General features: G+C 39.4%; 1 protein-coding gene across 3 annotated transcripts in view; it reads left to right on the top strand.

The window, feature by feature from the left end:
- Positions 1-15,984, top strand: part of LOC126457125 (inactive ubiquitin carboxyl-terminal hydrolase MINDY-4B) — a 496,867-nt gene that overhangs the window by 430,308 nt on the left and 50,575 nt on the right. For all 3 annotated transcript variants that reach the window (XM_050093184.1, XM_050093183.1, XM_050093182.1), the window contains one exon: positions 5,025-5,090. In XM_050093184.1, the coding sequence (XP_049949141.1) occupies positions 5,025-5,090 (66 nt within the window). The remainder of the gene's footprint in view (positions 1-5,024; positions 5,091-15,984) is intronic.

The raw sequence follows: 15,984 nt of genomic DNA, 5'->3' as shown, positions 1-15,984 counted from the left end.
CTTTGACAGTAATGGGTAGTGATATTGGAAAAAAGTTTGAAGTTGACTGAGAATATCATCTTAAGAACATATGGTAAAAATTTAGACAATTTACCATGAATAGAAATTATATCCAGATATGACAGAAGTTAGCAGTGACAAAAAGGACTAAAAATGGTCTTAACATGTCTGAGAAGAATTTAAAATACCCACCAAAAATTATGTCGAACTGGAGAGAGTGCAAATCAGTTGAATATTTATAATAACATATTTACTCTTGTAAGGTAAAAATCATATGCTGGGCATCTTGGTGAATTGTAGTAGATGAGAAAGGTATCCAGAAAAAATGTGTTAACTGCATACTTCTTTGTTGTTTATATGTCTCAAAGTATATAAATAAGCTCTCAAAACTTTACTGACATACAGAACTCATTTTATATTAACCATGATTTGTGGTTGTGCCAAATAGCACCCCTTACCAGAAGGCCTTGCGTTGACGCTGTATGTCTTGTGTGGATGCAGTCACTGCAATGCAGCTCCCGCTGTCTGAGGCAAACCAAAATGCAGCCATTATTTTCAAACAAACAGAACCTGGACTCATCCTGAGATACTATCTGATACCATTCCTAATCCCAGTGACGTCTTTCCACACACCATTGCCAACTAGCCTGCTGTAGCAGGGGAAAGGAGGGACCAGCTGAAAAATGTTCCTGTCAGAGCAAAAAACAGGGGAATAAGATCCTCTTTAAAATACTATGACAGATAAGTGGGTAACAAGCTGCCTCAGTCCTCATTCTCCCTTCCTCACCAAAAATTTTGGCATGCAAACATATTCATGCTTTTTTGTGCTGGAAAAGAGTATCAGAGGTAGGGTGATGATGGAAGAAAGAGGAGACAGTGACAATGGGAGAGAAAGGGGGAGGATACAGTGATGGTATGAGAGAGAAAGTCACAGTGAAAGAGAATTAGAGATAGATGGAGAGAGAAGCAGTGGGAGCAAAAAAGAAAGGCGATATTGAGTCAGTAAGAGACAGTGGCAGTAAAAAAGAATGAGAGATAAAAGCAGTGGGTGCAAAAGAGAGAGGAGACAGTAGAAATGAAAAATAAAGATGAGTGGAGACCATATGTAGGCATGGGAGGGTCTGGACCCTCCCAGACTGGCAAACTTTAACAAACTTGCACTTATAGGAGAGGGTGCATTTTGGACCGAAATTTTAAACACTTGAATGTAGTGGAAAAAATAAGCTGAACCCCCCCACTCTGATCCCCCCACAATTTCTGAGCTGCCGAGGCATGGTGGAGACAGTAGGAGTGGGAAAGAAAGACAAAAGGAGATAGTGCAAGTGAGAGAGGAGACAGTGGCTGCAGAACGTAATGTAAATCAATGGGAGAGATCTGAAATAAGAAGGCTTAACTACAAAGAGAGACTGGGTATGGGGATTTAGAATGTTCTGTGTTAAAAGAGTGTGAATACGTTCACATGCCAAATTTTTGGTGAGGAAGAAGGAATGAGGATTGAGACAGCTGGCTCCCCACTTTTCTGTCAGAGTCTTTTAAAGAGGAGCAGATTCCTCTTTTTTTGTTCTCCAACAGGAGCATTCTTGAACTCGTATACAATACACACAGGAACCAAGATGGAACATTAAGAATGGAAGACCAAGAACAAAGTACTCTGGAAAGGCTGTAAGACAGGGATGTAGTCTTTTGCCCCTACTATTCAATCTGTACATTGAAGAAGCAATAACTGAAATAAAAGCAGATTAGTACAGGCAAGGAGAGCATTCATGACCAAGAGATGTCTTCTACTATCAAACAATGGTTGTAATATGAAGAAGTACTTTCCGAGATTGTACTTTAGAGCACAGTATTGTAACGTAGTGAATTATGGACTCTGGGAGAACCAGAAAAGAAGAGAATGGAAGTGTATCAAATGTGGTGTTACAGAAGGACATAGAAAACTTGGGGGAGTGATAGGATAGGGAGGGAGGTGATTCTCCACAGAAATGTCATTGAAAGCAACACAGAAAATACTGAAAAGAAGAAGAGACAGGATGATAGGTCACATGTCAAGACATCAGGAAATAACCTCCACAGTACTAGAAGGAGCTGTAAAGGGTAAAAACTGTAGAGGAAGACCAACTGGAATACTTTCACAAAAAAAAAATAATTAATTAAGGATGTAGAGTGCAAGTGCCACTCTAAGTTGCAGAGGTTGGTACAAAAGAAAAATTCATGGTGTCTGCATCAAACCAGTCAGAAGATTGATGACTCCAAAGAAAAACAGAAGTGTGGGTGATCTTTAAGGGATTTCCATCCAACATATACTTAAAATACTCTGGTGTGCAAAACCTGAGGACAAAAGTAACTTTCACATGATATGTCACTGGCAAGTAATACAGCTCAGTGAAACTTTGACCATACATAGAAATAACTGCTTCAGCATGGTACAGAAGGTAACTGAAAGAAATGTTAAATGAAATGCGGAAGAATGACACTTTTATTCAATGACATTAATCACAATGAAGTCGCCAGGACTTATGATGGCCCCTGGACATTATGAAAGGTGAGACATGGTTCTTAAAAGGTTGGTAAGGAGTTCTTGTGGTAGGACATTCCATTCCTCCACCAGCATCATTGATCACTGCTGGATATTCATTGGTGAATGTGAACATGCTGCAGTACACTTCCCAACACATCCCACATGTGCTCAATGGGAGTTAAGTCATGGGATCAGGTGGGCCAGTTCATTTCAAGAGCTCCTCCACATGTGCAATTCAATGTGGTCATGCCTTGTCATCCATAAAAATGAAGTCAAGGCCAAAAGCGGTCCTGAGAAGCTCTATGTGGGGAAGAACAATGTCACAGTACCACTGACCAGTGACCAAAGTCAACCATATAGTAGTTTGTGGGGGGATGTATTTTTAATATTTTGGAAGATGAATGGTGACCTCTAAGCACCCACAAAAAAGATTTAATTCCAACCCTGTGAAAACCTGCTTAATACTGGCTTTTAAATCATTCTCCTGGAAGAAAAACATCTGACTGCACTATATTTTTCGTTTCCCTGAGAGACAGAGGAGGGGATGTGATGAGGCCCCCCTTGCATTCGAGTATGAGTGCCCTTGCCCACAAGCGTACCATGTTTGAAGATTTGGAGGGTCAGTGAACACCCCCCCCCCCCCCCCAAGAAACATGCCTCCCCCACCCCCACACCAAAACATCTGGACCACAAAAACAATCATTTTCAGTAATATTCCTGGGTGCATTTGTACCCTAATATGATGAGAAGTATGAATATGTAATGCACCCTGGGACATTGTCGAACATGATTATCTTGGTAGTCCAGCTGGTATGGTGTGGGGAGGCATAATGTTGGATCGGTGTACCAACCTCTAAATCTCTGAGCATTGACACTCACTTGTAAACATTATTGTGACATGTTAATTCTTCCCCATGTGCATTTTTTCAGGGCAGCATTTGGCCCTGACTTCATTTTTACTGGGAACAAGGCATGACTGCATCAAACTAGACAGGTGGAGGAGATCTTAGAATGAGAAGACATTCATGAGTGGAATGTTCTTAAGACACTGAGCAGGTGTGAGATGTGTTGGGAAGACATTTTGCATCACATCACATACACTCACAACTATCCAGCAATTATCTACCATGCTGGTGGAGGAATGGAATGCCCTACCAAAACAACTCCTCACCAACCTCATGGCCAGCATGTGAGCATGCTGCAGAACATGCACTGCAATCTATGGTTATCACACACTGAACCATGTCTTGCCTTTTGTAATATCCAGGGGACCATCATAAATCATGATGACTTGAGTGTAATTATTACCTTAGTATAAAAGTGTAATTTCTGTCCATCTCATTGTGTACTTCAGTCAGTTACCTTCTGTACTATACTATAGGAGCTCTTTCTATGCAAGGTACAAGTTTCATCAGACAATGTTATTTGGCAGTGACACATCATGCGAATGTTACTTTTGTCTTTAAGTTTTGCACATCAGTGTATGAGCCCATGCAGATAAAAAGAGGATTTATCAACTATGTAACATAACATGACTGCTGTATGATTTTATACTCTGATACAACTTCAGTGCAGTAACAAGATAAGCCTTATAAACTGGTTTTAGTTTGATTATACTTCACTATAAGAGCCTCGTATGTATCTTAGTATATAGGCCTATGCATGTAAATGTTTTTTAATTAACGTATATCTTCTATCCTACTCCACCTAGACAGTACACAGTTTATGATCACTCACACTTGCAGTATCTTGGAGACTTGTAGAACAAACAGGCAGTGGCTATGGGTGATGAGGGCAGAGTTCACAAAGTGCATGGCTAGCCAGAAGAAAAGACCATAGAGTAATGAACATCATCATAAGCACATGCAAAACAGACCTGTGATTGACCCAAATCAAAAAAGTAAACACAGACAAGTTCAATCATTCTACTATCAATATTGCATCCTAAGGCATCAGAGAATAGAGAGGAACTAAAGGACAAATGGCAGGACTATGGTATTTACTGGTACTCTCACATCAGTGGCCAGGCTCATGTGACATTCCCTCAGTGGCGGTACTCTCAATGGGAGTCAGCTGCAACCATGGCACGAAGCCTAAGTAACCTCCAAATCAATGCTCAGGCTGGGCAGGGAACCTGAATCACTGTTGAACAACAAAGTGCAAATGTTTGACCACTATCACACTTAAGATCTACAGAAAGAAATTAGCATATCAGGGTCTTCGGAAATATTGTATTTATTTTATTTTATTTTTTTTTTTTTTTTATGTTTCATATCATTGAAAATATCCTTGCTTTAGGCCTGTCAAACAAACACTTCATCTACACTAATTTCCTCAAATTTCTCTTTCAATATGATCAAACCAAAAGGTTACTCATAACTGAATACATTTTGGAGAACATGCACATTGTTACATACACAATTAAATTGATTTATAATTTATTTTTCTAATAGAAAATATGTACTTAATCATAAATAACACCTATAATTTCTCTTTCTCAATGCAGCTGCACCTGTATGAATTTACCACCTTAGAGGACCTACAGATCTTCATCAAACGCTATAGTTACATGGTAAGTTAAGAATTTACTTATAAAATGAAATAATACCCTACCCAAAGCACTCACCATGTTCTCACACTTACCATAATGTTCTGTTTCTTGAATGTGTATCATTAAATATCTGTACTGCTTTTGTGTGTATGAATTTATAAAGTAACTCAAGCTGTTAATTTGCCTGAAACTAACTGTCATAGTAGATGGGGAAGAGGGAGAGAGAGAGAGAAAGAGAGAGAGAGATAGAGAGAGAGAGAGAACTACTCTGAAACATATGCCCTTGCTATGCGTTATTTCAGATTCTGCTGAAAACTGTTTTCTCTACTATTTCTGCTGATGCACATCCATGACACTTCAGGGAATAATAAAGATAAACCAGCAGTACTATAATATTGTATGAGTGAATGTAATTAATCCTTAATGGATTGAGTCACCTTTCTGGATTGACTACATCAGATACTGATTCTTGTTTCATTAAGGTGGCTATGTAATGTGGCAGTGATAACTAATATTAAATACGCTGCACTAGCTATTGTGATATTTTGTCCCATGCATTTTGAAGAAGATGATATCCGATATGCCCTAGGTAGATCAAAATGATCAAAACCAGTTAAAACAATGGTTTCCTAAAGATGTTAAATTCCATCTAAAATTCTTAAGCTTACAGTCATTGAGTGATAATTGCTGAATGCCATCATGATAAATCACTTGGATCTTTATTACTTCTTTGACAAGATACACCGAATACAATTGCTCTTGTACTACCAAAGTCATCAAAATTATCATCAATAATGAATTCTATTAGTAAATGTGGTTATATCATAATTCTAACATGATAATATCTCATCTGATTTCGAATGATCATAATTTTAATATGACACTAGTTGCATGAGCATTATCTTTGCTTAAAAATATCACAAAAAGCAATAAATTATTATTTCATGGCTAAAAAACACAAAAACTTTTGATTAATAGCAATATTATGAAAAAGATAGATTATAAAAAATGTAACTGGACAGATAAAAATTCTACTCACCAAATGACAGCAGAAGAACATACACATAGCATAAAGGTCTTACGTATGCAAGCTTTCATATCCAATGGCTCCTTCTTCTGGCAGCAGGGTTTTAAGGGAAGGAAGAGAGGTGAAGAAAAAGGACTGGAGAGATTTAGGAAAAGGGGTAGAGTTAGGGAAAGTCACCCTGAACCCTGGATCAGGGGAGAATTATCGGACAGGATGAGAAGGAAAGACTGATGTTGGGGACTGCACAGGATGAGATTTGAAAACCTGATAGCTTAAATGTGGAAGACAGAGTAATATTCAAAACAGAGATTACTGCTAAAATATCATGCATGAGTTAATAAGAGTAAAAATCTAAGTGCAAGAGGTGAGAAGGGAACAGCAAAAAATAGACAGGTCAGAAAATGAAAGATGTAGGAAACTAAAATGGAGTAAAGAAAGGCGTAGTTACCGTGAAAAAAATGCTGATATCAGAGAAATTAATGTAAATTAAGACTAGATGGGTGACAAGAACCAAGGACACACTGTAGTGCTAATTCCACCTGCGGAGTTCTGAGAAACTGGTGTCTGGGAGAAGAATCCGGTTGCGGCATGTGGTGAAACAGGCACCAAGGTCATGACTTTTACATTGTAGAGCATACTCTGTGACAGGATATTGTGTGTTGTCAGTACACAGACTCTGCCTATCCCCATCCATCCTAACTGATAACTTGGGGATAGTCACATCGATGTGAAGGGCTGAACAGTGTTTACAAAACAGCTGATATATGACGTGTCCTTTCACAGGTGGCTCTCCCTTTGATTGTATATGTTTTGCCTGTCACAGGGTTGGTGTAAGTGATGCTAGGAGGGTGCACAGAGCAAGTCTTGCAGCAAAGATTGTCACAGGGTTAGGAGACATAGGGCATGAAAAAGGGTGCAGAAGGAGCATGGGGTCTGACATGGATGTTGTGGAGATTGAGAGATTGACAAAAAGCTATTCTGGTTGTGGTGGCCAAAATCTTAGGCAGAATGGATTTCATTTCATGGCTTGATTTTTAGGAAATCACGGCCCTGTCAAAGTAGCTGATTAATACATTGCACACCAGGATAACACTGAGTGACAAATGGTATGATATGAAGTTGTTTTTTGGAGGGATCAGGAGTATAATTTTCACAAATAATAAATAAATTTAATAAATTTCACATAGCCCTATTCCAAATCCCATGCCACGTTCTTTAATGTTGATCCCATGCTCACCAAAGGCCAGCTACACACTTCTGTCCACATTAAACGTACTAACAAACAACAGTACTTACACTCTAACAGTTTCCATCCTTTCCATGGCAAACATTCCTCACCATAGAGGTTGGTTGATTTGGGGGAGGGGACCAAACTGCTAGGTCATTGGTCCCATCAGATTAGGTAAGTAAGTTGGCCATGTCCTTTCAAAGGAACCATCCCAGCATTTGCTTGAAGTGATTTACGGTACAGCCTTAGCATTCGCGGTCACAGGTTCGAATCCTGCCTCGGGCATGGATGTATGTGATATCCCTAGCTTAGTTAGGTCTAAGTAGTTCTAAGTCCAGGGGCCTGATTGACCTCAGATGTTAAGGCCCATAGTGTTTAGAGCCATTTGAACCATTTGAACCTTAGCATTCCAGGCAAATGTATTTGTTTGGATGCAGACTCTTTACAGCAATACACCATCATTCTCACCTCAGTCTTCACTGGACATAATTACCCCATCAGTCTAGTTCAAAAGCAGATTTCCCAGGCCATCACATCCAATCCTTGTACTGGTGGTCCCTCCAAAAAACAACTTCAGAGCACAGTATTATCCTGGTGTTGAATGTATTAATCCGCTACTTCAACAACACCATGACTTCCTAAAATCATGTCCTGAAATGAGATCCATTCTGTCAGTGATTTTGCCCACCACAACCAGAATAGCTTTTCATTGCCCTCCTAATCTCTGGAACATCCCTATCAGACCCTGTGCTCTTTCTGCTTCCTACTCCCTACCCTCTGGCTCCTAACCCTATGACCAGCACCACTGCAAGACTTGCCCCATGCATCCTCCTACTGCCACCTATACCAGCCCTGTAACTAGCAAAACACATACTATCAAAGGGAGAGCCACCTGTGAAACAACACATCATATACCAGAAGTTATGCAAACACTGTTCGGCCTTTTACATCAGCATGACTACCACAAACTTATCAGATAGGATGAATGGGTGTAGGTTGAGGATGTATATTGGCAGCATATGATATCCTGTTACAGAGCATGCTCTACAAGATGATAGTTGTGACCTCAGTCACGTGGCCCATCTGGATTCTTCCACCAGACACCAGTTTCTCAGAACACTGCAGGTGGGAACCAACACTACAACATGTCCTTGGTTTTCACCACCCACCTGGCCTTAATTTACTTGAATTTCTTTTTTCACAGTAACTAATCCTTTCTTCACTCCATTTTAGTTCTCTACATCTTTCACTTTCTGATCTGTCTATTTTTTGCCCTCCCCCTCCCACCTATATTACATAAAAGGCACTTAGCTTTTCACTCACATTAACTCATGCTTGATGTTTTAGCAGTAATCTATATCTTGCATATTTCCCTTGTGTTCCACATTTCAGCTCTCAGCTTTTCAAATCTCATTCTATGCAGTCCCCAGCAATTAGTCTTTCCTTCTCATTCCGTCCAGTAAGGCTTCCCTGACCCCAGGTTCTGGGTGAATTTCCCAAACTCTACCCCTTTTCCTAAGCCTCTCCAGTCCTATTCTTTCAGCCCTCTTCCTCCTCCTTCAACCCTTCTGCCAGAAGAAGGAGCCAGTGGTTCTGAAAGCTTGCATACATAAAGCCTTTTTTTAATATGTGTGTTCTCCTGCCACCGCTTGGTGAGTAGATTTTTTGTCTATTCAATTACATTTTCTGTCAAAAACTGATTATTGTCACACACACACACACACACACTGAGTCTGGCCTCAGCAACCAGAAACTGTGGTGAGTTGCATGCCCGTGTGTGTGTGTGTGTGTGTGTGTGTGTGTGTGTGTGTGTGTGCACGTGCGCACGCGTGCATGCTTTGTCTAATTCCGATGAAGGCCTTTTTGGCCAAAAGCTTGAATGTTTGACAGCTTTTTGTTGTGCCTATCTGTGACTTGACATCCTTGCAACATGGTGAGAAGTAATCCATCTGTTTTATAATATCATCTTTAGTCCATCCTGGATTTTCCATTGTTTGACAAAACCTTTTGAGTCATATTTTAAAACCAATTTGCATCCAATTGCTCTCAATTACTCGTGATGTTCCCTGACCATATGGTACTCTAATTTAAATATTTTGTAAATGCATATACAAAAAATAACATGGGGATACTGTACCACTGCTTATTCATTCTTCAAACTTAATACACCAGTTGACTTGGTGTTGTGTCATAGAAAAAAACCCATAAATGCTCTAACCATATCCAACCTACACTTTCTACTCAAAAGAAATAAAACAAAATGTCTGAGCTACTCCTGTAGAGCTCCACCATTTTTACACCTACCAAAAACAAGCAAACATTTTCTCTTTTTAGATGTTGGCTTCTAACCTGTATTCCACTCTCTCCTTATTACTTTCCAAAATGTTTTACAATGTAGACTCCAACACCCACATCAAACGTCAACCGAAGACATGAAGTCTGTAAACAAGTCTGCAATCATATTATGGCACTTTATTTGTAACAATCCATTGTGATCACAGTGGTTGTATAATTCACAATTACTGGTTTCGGCTTTTACCTTCTTTAGATCTGTTATAAATGGAAAAATGGTGGTGTAAAAACTTAAGTTCTGTTAGCTAAGACTAAATCTACAAAAGTCTAGGAATACATAAGAAATAATAAATAAAATTAATAGCATGACTAACAGCCATGCATACCAGGGTAGTCTGCAAAGTTTCCGACCTCAACGTGGAGATACCAGCACTGTGAACACAATCTGGGGAATTCGTTTGTATGTGTATAGTAAGGCACTCACAAAAATTTCAGCCATTGTTGTTTGACACTCACTGTAGTGAATCAACGTGAGTATTTTAGTGAAAAATGGACAAAATCAAGTATTGAGCTGTCACAAAATTTTTGTTCTTTAAAGGCAATATGCCTACACAAATTAAGCATGAGTTATAGGCTACGTATGGGGACTTTGCACCCTCATTTACCATTGTGAAATTTTGGGCAGCTCAATTTAAATGTAGTTGCATAGGCTTGGGTGACAACAAACGTTCGGAATAGCCACTACTGATAACAACATTGCTCAAGTTCACCAAATGGTACTAGAGACCTAATGAATTAAGGTGAGAGAGATAGCAGAAGCTATGAGCATATCTCAATAATGTGTTTGTCACATATTGATTGAAAATTTTGGGATGACAAAGCTGACTGTTTGCTGGGCGTCACCATTTCTCACTCTACACCATCTCATACCTCAGTGGTCACCATGGCAACAGTGCACAAATTGCAGTTTCAACTGCTTCACAGTCCTCCTTACTCATTACACTTTTTTTGTTCCCTCAACTAAAAGTTGAACTTGGAGAACAGAAATTTTTGTCGAGTGAAGAAGCCATCACTTCAGAACCAACTATTTTGCAGAGAAAGACATTAACTATTATTTGGATGAGTTAGAGAGATGGGAGCATTATTGAGAGTGCTTACAAGAGATTATGCTCAAAAATAAAAATAAATTTGAGGAAGAAATGTCTTATTTGTTTTTGAGTTCGGGAACTTCCAGATATACACCCCATAAAAACATTCTGATATATGTGTCAACATTAGTATTTATACAACTAGGTACATAGCAAGAGCTGGTGATGGCCTTGGGAACATCCTGTATAATATGCAAATAACTGTACAGATACTGACGTTGATATTTATATCAGAATATTCTTTTGGTACATGTGGCTAGTATGCATGGCTGTTGGTCATATTTTTTGTTGTAACTTTTGCAGTATTGTCATAATAAATTGTAAAAACATTGTCCAGATGCTTTTTGTGTTACCTTTTTTAAAAAAAAGAGTGGGCAGCTTATGATTAAATGGCATGTTGCACATCATAATGTTTATCAAGTGCGTGATGTATAAAACACATAATCAACAAATTGTGTGACTACAGCCTTTGTCAGCACATTCCAGAGATAAAATCTTCAAAGGTGATCAGTGGAGCAGTGGTGTTATCTTGTCACAAAGTTTCAATGAGTTTTGCACCTATCATCTTCAGGCGAATTCTGAAGATGATATGTATTAAAGTCATTGAAACATTGCAACATGACACCACCACCAGTCGGCTGATTACCTGAGAAGACTTTTATCAATCAACAGATTAACTGTACATTTCTGCACACCTGATAAGCCATTCTGGTCACACGCACCAATTGTTTTCAGTGCAGTGCCATATTGTTTCATTCTGTTAATCAAAGCAACTTTTCAATAATGAATGTTTTGGATACATATTGTCTACATCTAGCTTTGTCTTAAAGAGGAGTAGCCCCATATATTATCTGCAGTTATCATAAATTAACTCCATTTTTGAATTTGCAAACAACTATAATTAACCTCAAAATGTTTTAGGAAACTAGTAATTTTTGCCACAGGTTATTGTATTGCCTTAATAGAAATCTTGTTTTGTGTATTATAATACACTGCACCGGTCGAAATGCAGCCCCACTGCAAATGCTGTTCTTAAACAAGGTATGAGTTGGTAGACATTCATAAGCAGCTGGAACTTGCCCTGACCACCATCAAACAATTGGCATTACTACAAATTTGTGTGATGGAAGAGCTCCCAAGAGTCATATACCTGTGATATTGGTACCACAAGTACCTTAAGTAATATACTCTCCTGTGTATCCTGCCTCCTCTGCAGAAAGTACAGGATCTGTCATTACTCATCCACATGACTGCGAGAGGCATGTCAATAGTAGATCTAGGTGTTCTGTACAGGGTGGATGGGGACCAAGGAGGACTCAAGGTGTTGTACTGATCCCCCTAATCAACAAGTTTGAGGTGCTGTCTTTTACTGGAACTGAAATTGAGTAAGTGGGACTCACTTCATCTGTTTTCAGGAAATCTGTTTTGTCTGGCATCAAGAGGAGGCAAATGCAAAAGGGCAGGGGTCTATTAATTATTGGCAGTTCAAACGTACAGCAAATGACGTTGCCCCTTTGGGAAATGGGAACAAGGGATAGAAAAGGACACCAGGTGCACTCAGTTTGTATTCCTGGGGGCCTCATTCAACATGTTGAAGGGGCTCCTCCAGCAGTCATTGAAGGAACAGGGAGCAAGCAAGTGCGGACTGTGGCACATGCCGGAACAAATGATGCATGTCTCCTGGGCTCTGCGGTCATACTTGGGTCATTCCAGCCACTGGTAGAGAAGGTCAAGAAGACCAGCCTTGCACATGGAGCTACAACAAAGCTCACAATTTACGACATTGTCCCCAGAACTGCTTGTGGCCCTTTTGTTCCGAGTTGAGTGGAAGCACTGAACCAGAGACTTCAAAGGTTCTATGACAAGCAGGGCTGCACTTCCTGGACTCATGCCATAGGTTTGAGAACTGTAGGATTACCCTAAATTGGTCACATGTGCACAACACATCTGAGGCTGCTACTCAGGTAGCTGACTGTGTGTGAGACACACACAATGGTTTTTTAGAGTTTTTTAGAGTAGGCAACTTTCCATCCAATCCAGATAACAACAGCTATAAGAAACCCAGAAGTATGAGAATAAGATCGAAAGAATTCCCTCCCACAGGTGAGGTATTAAAATCCTAATGGTAAACTGCCAAAGTATTTGTAACAAAGTGCCAGAGTTTGAAGTGCACATGAAAAGCAGTGAAGCTCATGTAACATTAGGTACAGAAAGCTGGTTGAAACCCAAAATTGATAGCAGTGAGATTTTTGGGGAAAGTTTTAAGTGTATATCAAATGGATAGGCAAATTGGAAATGGAGGTGGTGTATTTGTCGCAGTAGACAAGAAACTCAAATCCACCAAAATAGAAATTGAAGCTTTATGTGAGTTGTTTGGGCAAGAGTAATTATAACGGATGGACATAAAATGATAATTGGATCCTTCCATCACCCACCAGACTCATCTCCTCATTTAAACAAAAACTTTAGAGAAAACCTCAGTTCATATGTACATAAGTTTCCTAGTGATACTGTAATCATTGGTGAAGACTCAATTATCCAACAGTGAACTGGAAAAATTAAAGTTTTTTTAGTGTTGGGCGTGATAAGAAATCCTTTGAAACAGTACTAAATACCTTCTCTGAAAAATACCTAGAACAGATAGTTAGGAACTCCACTCATGATGGAAATATATTGGATGTAATGACAACAAACAGACCTAACATATTTGAGGACGTCCACACTGAAACTGGTATCAGTGACCATGATGCGACTGTGGCAACAATGATTACTAAAGTACAAAGGACAACAAATACAAGTAGAAAGATACATAAGTTCAGTATACTAGATAAAAATCAGCAGTGCCATATCTTAATAAGGAACTTGGAAGTATGAGCAGTGGGCAGGAGCATTTAGAGGAACTATGGGCTCCAGTTTAAAGGAATAGTTGACCATGCACCAGTGGCAGCTGGAGGTATTCCACTGGTGGTGTTAAAAAAAGCTTAGTTTCATAGCATCATATGTATTATGGAATTTTGTCAAAAATGTTCAAATGTGCGTGAATTCCTAAGGGACCAAACAGCTGAGGTCATTGGTCCCTAGACTTACACACTACTTAAACTAACTTATGCTAAGGACAACACACACACCCATGCCTGAGGGAGAACTCGAACCTCTGGCGGGAGGAGCCACACAGTCCGTGACATGACACCTAAAACCGCGCGGCCACTGCACACGGCGGAATTTTGTCGATAATTCATATATTTCATAAGATATTACATCAAACAAAACATATAAGTAAACAGAAATAAACACTTATTACAAAAGCACCATTCTTATGCACAGTAAGAGATTGATCGACAGCACAATTCTTCCCTCCTCACAGGGTATGTTCAGTCACTTTTATGTGGCAGTCATAAGCAGGGGGTGTTTTGATGTATAGTTGCTTAAGATACTGCTGGAGATCGGGCCTGAATTACCTCGTAACGACACCACCAACTACGGCTAACAATTGCGCTCTAGCCATTACCAAATGATTTATGTGCTCCGCTTTGCTTCGAGTTGTGCTTGCTGGTTGTTTCCTTTTCTTATTTTTGGAATGAGCGCAAAGAGCAATCTTGCTCTGTCACAGGGTTCAAATATGAGTCTCACAACACCAGATGGAATCAGTGATCCATATGTACATAATTACATTGATTCTGCCTTCCCAGGTGCACAGAAGTCAGAACGGACATGGGCTGCCAGCCCTCTGAGAGGGAAGCGCAGCTTGTCCCGTCACTCTGCTCTTCTCCCATTAACAGCCAGAACTCCTCATTTGTTTTATGTTCATGGCTGACTGCCAGAAAAGTGTCCACTATAAAATGAGTCCCAGTACAAGGAATAATAGAACGTATATAAATTATTCGAACTTGTAATCTGAATTTTGCAAAGCAAATTTAATTAAACTATCAACATTTAATACCAAAAGCATTGTATTCACCAAAAGCAGCAACTCTGTGACTTTGGGAAGACAGCTTCAAAATAATTAGTAGGAACGATATTGTAAATCGATTCATCACTCCTTCTTGTTGGCAAATAAATCTGTCATCTCAGACTGAAACGTTCAATTTTGCACACAAATGACTTTTCACAGGATAGCATCCCTAAGGTACTCAGTTGGTCTTCTTTCATGGTGTTTTGTAGTAATGTTTTAATTCTCTTGAGCATTGAAAAGCCCCACTCAGCTTCTGATGTCGAGATAGGCGTCGTGATTAGCAGTTTCAAATCTTTAACAGTCTCGTCGAATGTGTCATGAAGTTCATCCTCTACAATCAGCAAAAGAACTGCATCAGCAACTACTCTCAACTCAGGCCTAGCATAGAAGACTTGAAGCTCACCCTTCAACTTTCTTTTATCCAGAAATGTATATGTGTCTTTAATTTCAAAGTATTTGTCTGGAAATTTTGTGATGTATTTGTCAAACTGATTTACATCAAATAAGTTGGCTGCAATGAGGTGTCCAGTGAACTGAAAACATAATTTTATTTCAGAAAGGATGGCATCACGCACTTCCAAAGCATCTCTTTTTTTATGCCCATCAAGAACCCGTGGCTTCTTGGCAGGCAGCATTACATCATTTTCGAAACTAATCTCATTAAGGATGGAGCCAACGTCATCTCTGATGTTTTGCATTACCGCTTCAAAGTTCTGGTTGTCCTACATTGCTGGGTCAGTTCAGTTATCTTCTTCTGAAGCTGATTAAAAAGTACATCTGCATGAGGCATTATCTTATAGAAAAATGATAGCAAGAAAATGAATTCATTATCTCGCAGTCTTTGTTTGTATAAACCAGTTTTTTCAATAGTAGAAGATAGTCTTATGTTCTCATTTGTTTCAGTGAATTCCATAACAGCAATAAGATTTTTCCCTGCTTTCAAAAACATATTTTACTACTCGCGAATGGTAATTCCATCTCATCACACACATGCGGCAAGCTTTTTTGAATAATGCTATGCAACACTTTTGAACTCTGTGGTGAGTTAGAAAAGATAGAAGAAATACCTGAATGGTGTGCAAAAAAGATGCAGGCTTTGTGATTAACAGAGGTGAGCTGTGTGCGACCCGTGGTGATGCCGTTCATAGTTTGGCATCTTGTAATAGTGATAGTGCCGTCTCATTTCCTTAGTGCGTTCACTGACACCACTACGTTTGCTCACCCTGCCTGTCCACGCGTGGCAGCAGCAGCGCTTATCTATAGCGCAT

This window comes from Schistocerca serialis, chromosome 2, assembly GCF_023864345.2.
Source record: "Schistocerca serialis cubense isolate TAMUIC-IGC-003099 chromosome 2, iqSchSeri2.2, whole genome shotgun sequence".
Classification (NCBI taxonomy): Eukaryota; Metazoa; Arthropoda; class Insecta; order Orthoptera; family Acrididae; genus Schistocerca; species Schistocerca serialis.
The sequence above is the reverse complement of the archived record's forward strand: the minus strand, read 5'-3'. Positions and strand labels throughout refer to the sequence as shown.